The sequence below is a fragment of the Anolis sagrei genome, chromosome 12 (genome assembly GCF_037176765.1).
Source record: "Anolis sagrei isolate rAnoSag1 chromosome 12, rAnoSag1.mat, whole genome shotgun sequence".
In the NCBI taxonomy this organism is placed as follows: domain Eukaryota; kingdom Metazoa; phylum Chordata; class Lepidosauria; order Squamata; family Dactyloidae; genus Anolis; species Anolis sagrei.
Genome location: NC_090032.1, coordinates 15969263 through 15985341, shown reverse-complemented (window position 1 = coordinate 15985341; position 16079 = coordinate 15969263). Strand labels below are relative to the sequence as shown.

The 16079-nt window shown below is 42.0% G+C and overlaps 1 protein-coding gene across 1 annotated transcript in view; it reads right to left on the bottom strand.

The window, feature by feature from the left end:
* The window catches only part of STIP1 (stress induced phosphoprotein 1), a 35105-nt gene that overhangs the window by 2089 nt on the left and 16937 nt on the right, over nt 1-16079 (bottom strand). Inside the window, exons 5-13 of the mRNA XM_060758433.2 lie at nt 14968-15136; nt 13344-13470; nt 11978-12080; nt 10160-10280; nt 8493-8589; nt 7777-7901; nt 2917-2953; nt 2460-2563; nt 5-177 (exon numbers count right to left, since the gene is read on the bottom strand). Coding sequence (XP_060614416.2) covers nt 5-177; nt 2460-2563; nt 2917-2953; nt 7777-7901; nt 8493-8589; nt 10160-10280; nt 11978-12080; nt 13344-13470; nt 14968-15136 — 1056 coding nt within the window. The remainder of the gene's footprint in view (nt 1-4; nt 178-2459; nt 2564-2916; nt 2954-7776; nt 7902-8492; nt 8590-10159; nt 10281-11977; nt 12081-13343; nt 13471-14967; nt 15137-16079) is intronic.

Genomic DNA, 16079 nt, shown 5'->3' with positions numbered 1-16079 from the left:
TTACTCGCTTAGGGCTTGCGGGTCTTTCTGCATCTGTTCAAGGATCAGTCTCATGGCCGGGTCGCTCATGATCTGCTGCACCTCGGGGTCGGCCATGGCCCGGCGCTTCACATCCTCAGGGTTGTCGTTGCGGTTGTACTGGGACATGAGGCAGCGCTGGTAGCCCTCGGCAGCTTCCTATAGGACAGAGAGTCAAACTCGTTTTCATCAAGGACCACATCCACCTTGTGGTTGTCTACAAAGGGCCATTGAACCAATGAAGGGAGACTCAGTGGAAACAAGGTTTGATATAGTGGTCAGTGCTCTTTAGTTTAAGATCTTCCGGGGAGGCCCTCCTTTCGCTCCCACCACCGTCTGGTGGGGACAAGAGAGAGGGCCTTCTCGGTGGTGGCCCCCCGCCTCTGGAACACCCTTCCTGGAGAAATAAGACAGGCCCCATCCCTCCACTCCTTTCGTAAGAACCTGAAAACCTGGTAGTTTGAACAAACCTTTGAGAACGACTAGTTCCAGCTCTGCCCCAGATACTGTTGACATTGGCCACATCTTTTTCTACCAGTTACCCAGGTCACTTTCTTCTCTTAGGCCCTGGAAATGTACAGCCATTGACTCTTCCTAATTTCCCAGGCCCTCTAAAATCGAACTAGGTGCCCGGCCTTTTGAATGGCCTTGAACAGGCAGGATTATTTTAAATATATGTGCTATTGTGGTTTTTAATGCATATATTGTCTTGTTAATTTTATTTTTATGCTGTTCTTTTTGTATGTATTGATTATGTGAGTTAGAAACCACTCTGAGTCTCCTTGGGGTATATAAATAAAGTTTTGTTGTTGTTTTAACCCAACAAGAAATGGGAAGCTCTGGCCTTTGAGTGCTCTAACTGGAGGTCAGCTGTGACTAGCAGTGCTGCGCAATTCAAAGAAGCACGAATGGAGGGCAAAAGGGAGAAACGTGCCAAGAGGAAGGTGCGTCAAGCCAACCCTGACCAGGACCACCTTCTGTCTGCAAACCGATGTCTTCACTGAGGAAGAGCATGCGGGTCAATAATAGGTCTCCACAGTCACCTACGTATCCACCTAAAGAAAGACCCTACACTTAGAAGGACATCATACTCACGCGATGAAGGATTGCCTAAGTTAGTAAGTATTAATGATAATTATAATAATATCCTGCTTCTTCTCTCCCAAAGATGTCTCAGAGAAGCTCATAATAATAATAACAACAACAACAACAACAACAACGGGTTGTTGTAGGTTTTTTCGGGCTATATGGCCATGGTCTAGAGGCATTCTCTCCTGACGTTTTGCCTGCATCTATGGCAAGCATCCTCAGAGGTAGTGAGGATAGCAAGCATCTTGCCATAGATGCAGGCAAAACATCAGGAGAGAATGCCTCTAGACCATGGCCATATAGCCCGAAAAAACCTACAACAACCCAGTGATTCCAGCCATGAAAGCCTTTGACAATACAAACAACAACAATAATAACAATAATCATCATCATCTATATAAATAAAAATGTAATGTTCGTTTGTGGGATTAACAGAACTCAAAAACCACTGGATGAATTGCCGCCAAATTTGGACACAAGACACCTAACAACCCAACGTATGTCCTTCGCTCAATTTTTTTTTATTTTGTCATTTGGGAGTTGCAGTTCTTGGGATTTATAGTTCACATACAATCAAAGAGCATTCTGAACGCCACCAATGATGGAATTGAACAAAAGGTGACACACAGGACTCCCATGAGCAACAGAAAACACTAGGTTTGGTGGGCATTGTCCTTGAGTTTGGGAGTTGTAGTTCACCTACATCCAAAGACCACTGTGGACTCAAACAATGATGGATCTGGACCGAACTTGGCACGAATATTCCATATGCCCAAATATGAACACAGATGGAGTTTGGGGGAAATAGACCTTGACATTTGGGAGTGGTAGTTACTGGGATTTATAGTTCACCTACAATCAAAGAGCATTCTGAAGCCCACGAACGACAGAATTGGGGCAAACTTCCCACACAGAACCCCCATGACCAACAGAAAATACTTAAAGCCATCCAGTCCAACTCCCTTCACCAGGACAAGAAAACATAAACAAAGCCCTCTGACAAAGAGCCATCCAGACATAGATATATATGATTCACACACACACAGATATAGTATCCTAGATTTGAAAGGGACCCCTATAGAAGGACAATTCTATGTTACATGTTCCAGAGTAGACAAACCAGACAATCTCCACATCAACACTGACAAAGAAACAGCAAGAAATACTGCTTTAATAATAATAATAATAATAATAATACTAATAATAATAGTCCTAGACGTTTGGGAAGTGTTCGACTTGTGATTTTGTGATACAAAATCCAGCATATAGATCTCATTTGCTGTGACATACTGTGCTTTTGTGTCAATAATAATAATAATAATAATAATAATGATATCCCACCAAAAGCTCACCTTGCAGTTGGACTCCAGTTCTAGGGCTTTCTGATAGACATCCATGGCTTTGGTATAATCCTTCATGGCTTCCAGTGCCGCCGCCTTGCGCGTGTATCCCTTGACTGAAAATCAACACCAGTCCTTTAAGTATGAGATCCCACACCCTGATTGACCACATTTCCCCCTTCTCTCCTCAATTCAGGGCGAGTTCCGCAAGAGAAGAGGCTACTAGGGACTTGTAAACAATGTAAAACCCCAGTCTCTTTCCATCCCTTTGACTTGAGATATATAGGTTGCTTACCTGTAACCGTAGTTTCCCGAGTGATCACCTGTGAATTCGCACATAAGGTAGTTTCTGCACCTGAGCTCTGGTGCAGAAACTACCATATGTGCGATTCACAGGGATCACGATGGGAAACCTTTGTTTCCTTTTCCAATCCCACCCTTCAAAGCCAATCCAATTCCATGTACTTACTGAAGGTGGGTTCTAGGCGAATACATTCTTCACAGTCCTGCAGGAGGAAGAGAACACAGTTTGAGGGACCCAGGCAACTCTTCTCCAGTCCTTTCAATCAAACTAGCTTAGACACTTAATTATTGCCATTGCCTTCTTTCTTTGCCCCCTGGTTTGCCATGTGGGGAATGGGAAGCTGGGCATTGTCGCGTCTCAAGTTCTATGTGATCTAGATGATCTGCAGGCAAACCTTACTGTCCGGATCGGTAGCTTTCTGATGAAGACATTTCCTCACGAACAAAGTGGGAAGGCTTTATTCAAAAGCATACATTACAGTATGCAACAAAATTCCAACTGCCAGTTTATTTCCCTCGCGCCTCTTATCCCTCATGCTGGCCACTACCCCTCATTGCTCCCATTTCCATGGCAATCCTCACCATTGTTTCAAATATACACAGGCCAGCCCTAAGGCATGGCCTAATTTCTTAATTTGTTGCATACATTAGAGTACGCAACAAAATTCCAACTGGCAGTTTATTTCCCTCACGCCTCCTATCCCTCATGCTGGCCACTTCCCCTCGTTGCTTCCATTTCCATGGCAATCCTCAACATAGTTTCAAATATACACAGGCCAGCTCTAAGGCATGGCCTAATTTCCTAATTTGTTGCATACATAACAGTACGCAACAAAATTCCAACTGCCAGTTTATTTCCCTCGTGCCTCTTATCCCTCATGCTGGCCACTTCCCCTCATTGCTCCCATTTCCATGGCAATCCTCGCCATTGTGTCAAATATACACAGGCCAGCTCTAAGGTATGGCCTAATTTCCTAATTTGTTGCATACATTACAGTACGCAACAAAATTCCAACTGCCAGTTTATTTCCCTCGCGCCTCTTATCCCTCATGCTGGCCACTTCCCCTCATTGCTCCCATTTCCATGGCAATCCTCACCCTTGTTTCAAATATACACAGGCCAGCTCTAAGGCATGGCCTAATTTCCTAATTTGTTGCATACATTACAGTACGCAACAAAATTCCAACTGCCAGTTTATTTCCTTCACGCCTCCTATCGCTCACGCTGGCCACTTCCCCTCTTTGTTCCCATTTCCATGGCAACCCTCACCCTTGTTTCAAATATACACAGGCCAGCTCTAAGGCATGGCCTAACTTCCTAATTTGTTGCATACATTACAGTACGCAACAAAATTCCAACTACCAGTTTATTTCCCTCGTGCCTCTTATCCCTCATGCTGGCCACTTCCCCTTATTGCTCCCATTTCCATGGCAATCCTCACCATTGTTCCAAATTTACACAGGCCAGCTCTAAGGCATGGCCTAATTTCCTAATTTGTTGCATACATTACAGTAAGCAACAAAATTCCAACTGCCAGTTTATTTCCCTCGCGCCTCTTATCCCTCATGCTGGCCACTTCCCCTCATTGCTCCCATTTCCATGGCAATCCTCACCATTGTTTCAAATACACACAGGCCAGCTCTAAGGTATGGCCTAATTTCCTAATTTGTTGCATACATTACAGTACGCAACAAAATTCCAACTGCCAGTTTATTTCCCTTGCACCTCTTATCCCTCATGCTGGCCACTTCCCCTCATTGCTCCCATTTCCATGGCAATCCTCACCCTTGTTTCAAATATACACAGGCCAGCTCTAAGGCATGGCCTAATTTCCTAATTTGTTGCATACATTACAGTACACAACAAAATTCCAACTGCCAGTTTATTTCCCTCGCGCCTCCTATCCCTCATGCTGGCCACTTCCCCTCGTTGCTCCCATTTCCATGGCAATCCTCACCCTTGTTTCAAATATACACAGGCCAGCTCCAAGGCATGGCCTAATTTCCTAATTTGTTGCATACATTACAGTAAGCAACAAAATTCCAACTGCCAGTTTATTTCCCTCGCGCCTCTTATCCCTCATGCTGGCCACTTCCCCTCATTGCTCCCATTTCCATGGCAATCCTCACCATTGTTTCAAACATACACAGGCCAGCTCCAAGGCATGGCCTAATTTCCTAATTTGTTGCATACATTACAGTACGCAACAAAATCCCAACTGCCAGTTTTTTCCCCTCACGCCTCCTATCCCTCATGCTGGCCACTTCCCCTCATTGCTCCCATTTCCATGGCAATCCTCACAATTGTTTCAAATATAGAGGCCAGCTCTAAGGCATGGCCTAATTTCCTGGCTTCACACCAAACTTTACTGTCTGGATCTGTAGCTTTCTGACAAAGAAATTTCCTCACGAACAAAGTGGGAAGGCTTTATTCAAAAGCATACATTACAGTACGCAACAAAATTCCAACTGCCAGTTTATTTCCCTCGCGCCTCCTATCCCTCATGCTGGCCACTTCCCCTCGTTACTCCCATTTCCATGGCAATCCTCACCCTTGTTTCAAATATACACAGGCCAGCTCTAAGGCATGGCCTAATTTCCTGGCTTCACACCAAACATTACTGTCCAGATCTGTAGCTTTATGATGAAGGAATTACCTCACGAACAAAGTGGGAAGGCTTTATTCAAAAGCATACATTTGGGTACGCAACAAAATTCCATCTGCCAGTTTATTGCCCTCCACCTATCGCTCACACTGGCCACTTCATTGTTCCCGTTTCCATGGCAACCCTCGCTCTTGCTTTAAATAAACACAGGCCAGCTCTAAGGTATGGCCTAATTTTCTGGCTTCATGCCAAACCTAGTATATGATACTGACTGTAAGCCTCAAGATTACAACAAAACACAAATGTAACCACAAGCGTTGGAGCCAGAAGTTATAAATAAACTGTGTTACTCTGTTATACAGAAGTGTGCCTCAGTGCCTGTACAAAGGTTAAAGAGCACACAGAAAGTCCCAGCTAATTTAAAAGAAGAAACTGAATCATTATAAGAGCAAAAAGGTTTTTCTTAAATAAAGAAATAGTCTCTCTCCCTCGCTACAGAAGGCTTTATTCAAAAGCATACAACTTGGGTATGCAACAAAATTCCAACTGCCAGTTTATTTCCCTCCACCTCCTATCCCTCATACTGGCCACTCCCCTTCATTTTTCCAGTTTCCATGGCAACCCTCGCCCTTGTTTCAAATACACACAGGCCAGCTTTAAGGCATGGCCTAATTTCCTGGCTTCACACAAAACCAGGTCACGACACTTACTGCAATTCAAATGCATGATGTAGGAGCCAAAAGGCGAAAAATTCCCAAGGCCTTGAAAGCCTGATATGATCACCAATATGCTTTTGAAAACAAGAAATCAGAAATCCAGAAACAGTCTCAGATGCCTGAGTTGGCAGTATTTAAAATTAAGAGTGATATCTGCTTGCATGTGTGATGGATCAAAATATATGATGTATAGATTTGATAAATGTGGGTATGAATGAACTGAATGAAAGGAATGAATGAATGAATGAGAGCTATTCATTTTGGAGATGCCATCCTAAGAAATGAGGCTCGGAAAACTATAAGAAGGAGGTGAAGATTTCATGGATGGACTGTAATTAAAAGTTGCTGAACTGCTAACATTTGTTGACCAGTGATTAACTGCTGACACTGCTGACTTGATTAACTTTTGGGGGGAAACAACGTATTTACATTACCAGAGACAATGGCTCTTTTAGTTAAAGAAATGTTTACAAGGTTCCTTACGTTAGGAAGGAAGTCAACACAAGGCTCCTTACGTTTACCAACACCAATTAAGAAGAGTCAACAACGTCTGCCAGGAACTAAGATGAAGCCAGGATGTTTCAGGCTGGAAAAACATCTATCGTTCATTTATGACTGTAGCGAAATTGCTATTCTATGTTAATTTTTTGGTGTATAGCTCTATGTTTACATATGGCAGATAGGGAAGAATAGGCACAGACAGGGTAGCAACAGCAGAGATAGGAGTCATTTGCATATGGAAGCCGATTGGCCATATGCAGATTAGCGTAGGCCCAGGATTTGAAAAGGTTGCTAGGTCAAAGTGACAGTTGGGAAGAGCAGAGCTAAACATTCCAAAGGGGCGGAGCCAAAGTTTAAAAAATAGGCAGTTAAAGAGTCAAAAGAGTGAGTTAGGAATTGCTGGTTGTGAGATGAGTTAGGGATTCCTGTTTGTGAGAGACAGTTAGGAACTTCTGTGAGAGAAAAGAGTTAGGAACTCCTGTTAGAAATAAGTAGTTATGCAGATGTGTTAAAGACTTCTGATATATAGAAGCAGTTAGTTAAATAGAGCTCAAGTTTTAGGAACATAAAGAAAGCCAGTGGTGCTTTAGTCAGAATATAATTTCAGTCAAGTGTGTGTAAAGCAAGTAACATGTTTGTGAATGTGAAACATTGAAAGTCTATTTCAGAAAAGTAAACCAAGTATATTATAATGACTGTAAGCCTCAAGATTGCAACAAAATACAAATGTAACCACAAGCATTGGAGCCAGAAGTTATAAACTGTGTTACTTTGTTATACAGAAGTGTGTCTCAGTGCCCGTACAAAGGTTAAACAGCACACAGAAAGTCCCAGCCAAGATAAAAAAAGAAACTGAATCATTATAAGAGTAAAAAGGTTTTTAAATAAAGAAATAGTCTCCCTCCCTCGCGACGACGACTTTGGAACAACATCACCAAGAAATATTGCTATGTAAGAGACTTTCTAATATTCCAAAACTGTGACAGACAACTGTGCTGTTCACCTGCCATGCTCTGCTCCTTTGTGTACCTCGAGAGAGCAAGATGGGGAAAACAAGGTTCTGACAGAAATCATGTTGAGTCACTTTCTCCAAATCACTGAGCCACGCAGCTTGGCACAAGTGATCACATCTAGGAATTCCTGATATGGGGAACTATATAGGTTTTTTTTGGGAGGGAGATTTGCTGGCTTAGAAACACTTGCCTTTAGTGCTAACGGGAACTCCAGCAATTTGGTATAGCAGGCAGCTCTGTTGCTGTACAGTTTGGCATCGTTGGGGTTGCGCTTGATGGCTTCTGTGTAGTGCTTCATGGCCTGTGGATAGTCCCCTGCGAAAAAGGACAGAAAAATTCAAATAATCCTCAGACTGTGTTGTCGAAGGCTTTCATGGCCAGATCACTGGGTTGCTCTGAGTTTTCCGAGCTGTATGGCCATGTTCCAGAAGCATTCTCTCCTGACATTACACCCACATCTGTGGCGGGAATCCTCAGAGGCAAGTGGGGTTTATACATCTGTGGAATGTCCAGGGTGGGGGAAAGAACTCTTGTCTGTTGGAGGCAAGCGTGAATGTTGCAATTAGCATTGAATGGCCTGCCTGTTAATTGTTTTTATTCGGAATATGTGGCCCGCCCATTGTCATCTCTATTGTGATTGTGTCTATTGGAATTTTTATATTATTATTATTATTATTATTATTATTATTATTAATGTCATTTTGATAATGTTGTTGTTATCTGTTGTATATGGTTTGATTTTATTGCTGTATTATGTTGTCTGGGCTTGGCCCCATGTAAGCCGCTCCAAGTCCCCATCGGGGAGATGGTGGCAGGGTAGAAATAATAATAATAATAATTATTATTATTATTATTATTACCTTTTACAACAATAAATCCACACAAAAGAAAGAAAGAGGTCCTTGCCTTTCTGGAAAAACTCGTTGCCTTTGTTCTTCTCTTCCAGAGCTAGTTCGGGGTTGATATAGGCGACCCTCTCCTGTTCTTTCAAGATTTTTTCAGCCTGGAAAAGAAAACACAGTCAGTCTCTCTAGCTTGTGGCAATGAAGATTACATATATACTAGCTGTCCCCTGCCACGCGTTGCTGTGGCCCAGTCTGGTGATCTGGTAAATGAAGTAATGAGAAAGTGTTGGTTTCTAATATATGTAATTCCTTTATGCTTGTGAGTAAACAGTATTTCTTGTTGTTTCTTTGTCAGTGTTGATGTGGAGAGTGTCTGGTTTGTCTACTCTGGAATATGGAACATATCATAGTCCTTCTTTAAGGCTCTCTTTCAAATCTATGATACTATATCTGTGTGTGAGAGAGAGAATCATATCTATCTATATTTATGACTGGATGGCTCTTTGTCAGGAGGGCTCTGATTACATTTTCTTGCCCTGGTGAAGAGAGTTGGACTGGGTGGCCTTAAGTATTTTCTGTTGGTCATGGGGGTTCTGTGTGGGAAGTGTGCCCCATTTCTGTCGTTTGTGGGTTTCAGAATGCTCTTTAATTGTACTGAACTATAAATCCCAGTAACTACAAATCCCAAATGTCAAGGTCTATTTCCTCCAAACTCCATCTGTGTTCATATTTAGGCATATGGAATTTTTGTGTCAAGTTTGGTCCAGATCCATCATTGTTTGAGTCCACAGTGCTCTCTGGATGTAAGTGAACTACAACTCCCAAACTCAAGGTCAATGCCCACCAAACCCTTCCAGTGTGTTCTGTTGGTCATGGAAGTCCTGTATGCCATGTTTGGTTGAATTCCATCATTGATGGAGTTCATAATGCTCTTTGATTGTAGGTGAACTATAAATCCCAGCAACTACAACTCCCAAATGTCAAGGTCTATTTCCCTTAAACTCCATCTGTGTTCATATTTGGGCATATGGAATTTTTGTGTCAAGTTTGGTCCAGATCCATCATTGTTTGAGTCCACAGTGCTCTCTGGATGTAGGTGAACTACAACTCCCAAACTCAAGGTCAATGCCCACCAAACCTTCCGGTGTGTTCTGTTGGTCATGGAAGTCCTGTGTGCCATGTTTGGTTCAATTCCATCATTGGTGGAGTTCAGAATGCTCTTTGATTGTAGGTGAACTATAAATCCCAGCAACTACAACTCCCAAATGTCAAGGTCTATTTCCCTTAAACTCCATCTGTGTTCATATTTGGGCATATGGAATATTTGTGTCAGGTTTGGTCCAGATCCATCATTGTTTTGAGTCCACAGTGCTCTCTGGATGTGGGTGAACTATAATTCCCAAACTCAAGGTCAATGTCCACCAAGCCCTTCCAGTTTTTTCTGTTGGTCTGTTAGCCCTGTGTGCTAAGTTTGGCCCAATTCCATCATTGGTGGAGTTCAGAATGCTCTTTGATTGTAGGTGAACTATAAATCCCAGCAACAATAATTCCCAAATTACAAAATCAATTTTTTTCAAGTGGAGGACATAAATTGGACTGTTAGGTGTCTTGTGTCCAAATTTGGTGTCAATTCCCCCAGTGGTTTTTGAGTTCTGATGGCAGCACGAACTAACATTACATTTTTATTTATATAGATATATATATATACACACACACACGCAGACTTGCCTGTTGACACTTTTTCAAGACGTCCGGAGTTCGGTGCTCGGCCAACGACTTGTTGAAGAACTGAATAGCTTCTTTATACCTTTCTTCCTTGAAGTAGGAATTGCCAATCCGGGCATAAGCTCTAAGATGGAAGAGAACATACCAAGCATGGAGTAGATGCCAAAAACTCAGATACAGTTCTGATGTTCTGAATCAGGCATGGGGCAACTTGGGCCCTTCCTGATAGTATTTCCAACTGAGCAAGCCACTGAACATGTAGTTTTCCCTGACAATGTGGAAACTGGTGTTGATACTGAGTTCAGCGGCGGGGAAAACGAAACTGAACAGCCGGATGAAAATGTTTTGGAATCCAGCCGTGATAGCTCTCCACCTGGGTTTTTTAATGAGGACCGAAGGGAACAGATAACTAGAGACAGAAGTGATTCACAGTTCCTACGAAGGTCAAATAGATTACAGGAGAGACAGGCTCAGGCTTCAAAGTCAAGGGATAGTTTCTTTGGTATAAGGGGCCGCCTGCCGGGTGCCTCCTTAGATCAAGCAATGTTTGGGACTGTGGCTGTGCCTTGGCAGAATTCCTGTGTTCCATGGCCAGTAATCCCAGAGGCTTCTAGTTTTTCAAGTACATGGTTAGCGAGAGGCTAACAGGTTCCTGGTTCTTGTCTTGTGGTTTTTTTTTGGAATTTTGCTCAAGTTCAGAGGTTTTCTTGACTGCTGTGTTTCTATGGTGGCTTTCTGACTTTGCATTTAACTTTCTTTTGTAACCAATTTTTCATCAATAAAAAAGGATTGTTTTTCCTACAGTCCAGTGTGGAGGATTTAATCTTATGGTCTCGTTTCTTGGTCTGGGATGCAACATCATTATTGCATGCAATACTTTGACATCGTTCCACTTTTTTGCATCATCTTTATTTATTTGCATGTAAACGCCCTGAGCATTAATGGACCGCTAATAATAATAATAATAATAATAATAATGATGATGATGATGATGATACCAGGTTTTACTATGTATTGTAATGTAATATAGCTGAGTCATGCACTGCTAATGGGCTTCTATTGGAAATGCTGAGTCATGCATTAACTGTATATGGGGAATCATTTGGGGAATGTGTTCTGGCCTAGTCCAGGTGATTATGAATTATGTAATCCTGGGTCTGAGTTAAGTTAATGAGTTGGGAACCAATCAGAGATTGCTATGTATAAAGTTACAGAATTGTATATAAGGAAGTCATGTACAGTGTATTTCATAGAATCACAGCACAAGGAGAGGAAAAATACACTGTACATGACTTCCTTATATACAGAATTGTATATAAGGAAGTCATGTACAGTGTATTTTCCTCTCCTTGTGCTGTGATGCTGTTCGTCGAAGGCTCTATGTAATTGATTAAAAGAACCTGTCTGCTAAGACAAGATATAACCGTGTGCTGTGGTAAGTTTGTAGTGTCATCTAGATTGGAGGGGAAAACAATAGTAAAACTGACAATGGCCGGGCATGTGCTCAAGTGCCTGTAAAGAGTTCCAGAGTGACTGCAGTTTGTGGGAGCACTTGACTGAAAATACTGTGCAGGGAGAAGCTACTGGAAAGCACTGAAGTTGTGCAACTGATCTGCTGCTGAATTGTGAAATTAATCTCAACAAATAAACTTTATTTATACCCCGCCACCATCTCCCCGATGGGGACTCGGAGCGGCTTACATGGGGCCAAGCCCGAACATCATATTACATCAAAATAAAACCAAAACATAAACAAGCAACACCATCAGAATTACATGAGAAAAACACAACAAAATAGCATTACAATAAACAAAAACTTACTTGGCAATCTGCCGGTAGTCCTCCCGATTCTCGCGCCCGACGTCGATAGCCTGCTCGCAGAGTTCCCGGCACTTGTTGTAATCTCCCATCTCAAAATAAACAGCTGGAGGGAAAGGGAGAGGAGAAACGTTGACACATGGACACATGGAAGGAGGAAAATGGCATTGGCTGGAAAGAGGGCTTTCCTTCGTATTTTAACATCTGGCATTAGAGCAGCGTTTCTCAACCTGGGGGGTTGTGAGGGGATTTCAGAGGGGTGATATTTATATTAAATATAATATATTTATATTATATAATGATCTTGTTTAACTAATTTATGTATGATTATACATAATAATTATAATTAAAATTATAACCAAAATAATTAATTAAATAAATAAAATAATTAAATAAATAAATAAAATAATTAGAGTTATAACAAATGTATGTATTATTTTTAATGTTGCATTGTTTGGTATTTTATAATTGGAATTATATTTGATACACAACAAGATTACTACACAGCAAACAAGATCATAAATAATATAAATATATTATCTATATATATAAAACTGCTCTGTGCATAATGAGTACCTTAAAAACAAAAGAACCAATGAACAAAATCACACCAAATTTGGCAACAAAACATCTCACAACACAAGGAGTGACCATCACTCAAAGATTTTGATTTTGTCATTTGGGAGTTGTAGTTGCTGGGATTTATAGTTCACCTACAATCAAAAGAGCATTCTGAACCCCACCAACGATGGAATTGAACCAAACTTGTCACACAGTTCTCCCGTGACCAACAGAAAATACTGGAAGGGTTTGTGGGCGGTGTCCTTTGGTTTTGGAGTTGTAGTTCATCTACATCCAGAAATCACTGTGGACTCAAACAATGATGGATCTGGACCAAACTCTACATGAATACTCAAATGTGGAGTTTGGGGAAAATAGACTCTTGACATTTGGGAGTTGTAGTTGCTGGGATTTATAGCACACCTACAATCACAGAGCATTCTGAACCCCACCAACAATAGAATTGGGCCAAACCTCTCACACAGAACCCCCATGTGGGCCACAGCAACACGTGGCAGGGACAGCTAGTATTTAATATAAAGAAGGAAAAATTAAATAAATATAATTATATTAAAACTTATATTTCTGATGGTCTTAGGAATCCCTATGGCAGAGAAGGCTGGAGATCTCTCCACCTGTCCTTTTCTTCCTTTTTGGAAACAGAGGGCAAATCCTCCCACCAAAAGCCCTCCTCCGCTGTGATTGGCTGGCCTCTCAGCCAAGGGGAGGTCTGTTTCTGAGATTTTTCAGATTATACACCTAAGAGAGGAAACGTTCATTGGCCCCTCTGTGAGGCCCACTTCCTCACCTGCTTGATTAGTGATATAAGTCATGTTGGTTGGGTCCAGCTCCTTTCCTTTATCATAATGCTTCAGGGCTGTTTCAAAGTCTTTCTTCTTGTAGGCCTCATTCCCCAGCTCTTTCTCCTTAAGAGCCTGAAAAGCAAGAGATACGTTTTTCATGAGTGATTATACCATTCTATCTCAATCAGATGTGCTGGATTACAACTCTCATTACAAGTGACTACAGTCAGATCTTTTTTATATAAAAGGTTTGAGTGACAGACTATGATTCTGCAGAGTTGGAATCCTCGCTCGGCCAGAGAAACTTACCATGTCCTTCTCTCTCAGGTCCTATCTACACTGCTATATAAAATAATAATAATAATAATAATAATCTGCTTAAAGTGCAAAAGACAAAGAGGGAATACCGTAAAAACACAATCCAGAGCAGAAGAGAAAACTGGCAAAAGAAGGCTCTCCATGGACAGTTCCTGGGAAAAATTGAGAGCCAAACTGACAAAGAAAAAACATGGCTGTGGCTCACAAAGGGAACTCTGAAAAAGGAGACAAAGAAGGGCCTGATTCTGGCAGCCCAAGAACAAGCCATTCGAACCAAGGCCAGCAAAGCCAGAATTGAAAAGTCGATGACAGATCCCAAATGTAGACTCTGCAAGGAAGCAGATGAAACAATAGATCCCATCCTCAGCTGCTGCAAGAAGATCGCGCAGACAGACTACAAGCAGAGGCACAACACCGTTGCTCAGATGATTCATTGGAACTTGTGCCACAAAGACCATCTGCTTGCGACAAAGAATGGTGGGATCACAAGACGGAAAAAATTACAGAGAATGAACACGCCAAACTGGATGAGGGTCGCAGCAGTCTCGGGAAGTGAGTGGAGGTACTTCAAGTCCCATCATCCATGGTCCTCCCTCCTCCAAACTGCAGTGGGATGTAGCGTGGGTCATGGGGGCTTTGGGTGCCAAGTTTGGTCTTTATTGGTCTTTGTGGGGGGCCATAGTGGTCCGTGGGAACCAAAGCGTTTGAAAGTGCTACAAATCCCATAATCCGTGGTCCAACTTCCCCAAACCGCACCAGGATGTAAAGTGGGTCATGGGGGTTATGTGTGCCAAGTTTAGTCCAGGTTCACCATTCGTAGCGGTCACAGTGGCTTGTGAAAATGGCAGCGAATCAGAAAGCCCTCCCTCCCTCCGCTTACAAACACTGACTTTTATTATATACATAGATATTTTATATTATTATATTTATTATTTTATATTTATATTGTTATATAAATAATATTTATATTATTATTTTATATTATAAAATATTATTATTTATTTATTTTATTGCTATTATTATTGTTTATATTGTTATCATTTATTAATTTACTTTTCCCCCACGGATGTACTTAATTATTTGTTCTGGTCCAAGCATTAAATAAAACTGAATTGAGTAGAAGGCGAGGCATGCTGAAATCAGCATTCATAAGATGTGGCAAAATGACCACCATGAGAAATGTTAAGAGCGAAAGAGGGACTAGACTTCTTTTGACGAAACAGAGCAATAAAATTAAATACAAACGGTACAGAGAGAGTTATTGGTGTTAGGCACCAATGGTTTCTCCTGGTCGAGGGCCACAGGCAGTACCTGCTTCTTATTCTCTGGCAGATCCTCCTCCATCGGCTCAGGCTTGGTCTCCTTCTTGGGGGGCGGAGGAGGTGGAGGAGACATGGCTTCGTCCTCGTCATCTGCACCAGCTAAGTCAACGCCAAGCAGCACCCCGAGGGTGGTCATCACTCGTGGGTCTTTCAGTTTCCTATTAAGAAGCAAATGGCCAGGATTCAGAGGATAGTTGACCCTTGTGTATGAGCATGCAACATAATTTTTTACATCATAAGAGCATAAACACTTCCCCCAATGGGTTAAACCAGCGTTTCTCAACCCCTGTGGGGGTCGCAAGGGGGTGTCGCCAAAGACCATCAGAAAACACAGTATTTTCTGTTGGTCCTGGGGGTTCTGTATGGGAAGTTTGGCCCAATTCTATCGTTGGTGGGACTCAGAATGCTCTTTGATTATAGGTGAACTATAAATCCCAGCAACTACAACTCCCAAATGGCAAGGTCTATTTCCCCCATACTCCACCAGTGTTCAGATTTGGGCATATTGAGTATTCATGCCAAGTTTGGTCCAGATCCATCATTGTTAGAGTCCATGGTGCTCTCTGGATGTAGGTGAACTACAACTCCAAAATTCAAGGTCAATGGTCACCAAACCCTTCCAGTATTTTCTGTTGGCCATGGGAGTTCTGTGTGCTGAGTTTGGTTCGATTCCATCATTGGTGGAGTTCAGAATGTTCTTGGATTGTTGGTGAACTATAAATCCCAGCAATTACAACTCCCAAATGACAAAATCACACACACACCCCAACCCTACTAGTATTCAAACTCAGGTGTATAGGGTATTTGTGCCAAGTTTGGTCCAGATCCATCATTGTTAAGAGTCCATGGTGCTCTCTGGATGTAGGTGAACTACAACTCCAAAACTCAAGGTCAAGGCCCATCAAACCCTTCCAATATTTTCTGTTGGCCATGGGAGTTCTGTGTGCCGAGTTTGGTTCACTTTCATCGTTGGTGGAGTTCAGAATGCTCTTTGATGATAGGTGAACTATAAATCCAAGCAACTACAACTCCCAAATGTCAAGGTCTAGTTCCCCCAAAATCGACCAGTGTTCAGATTTGGGCATATTGAGTATTCATTCC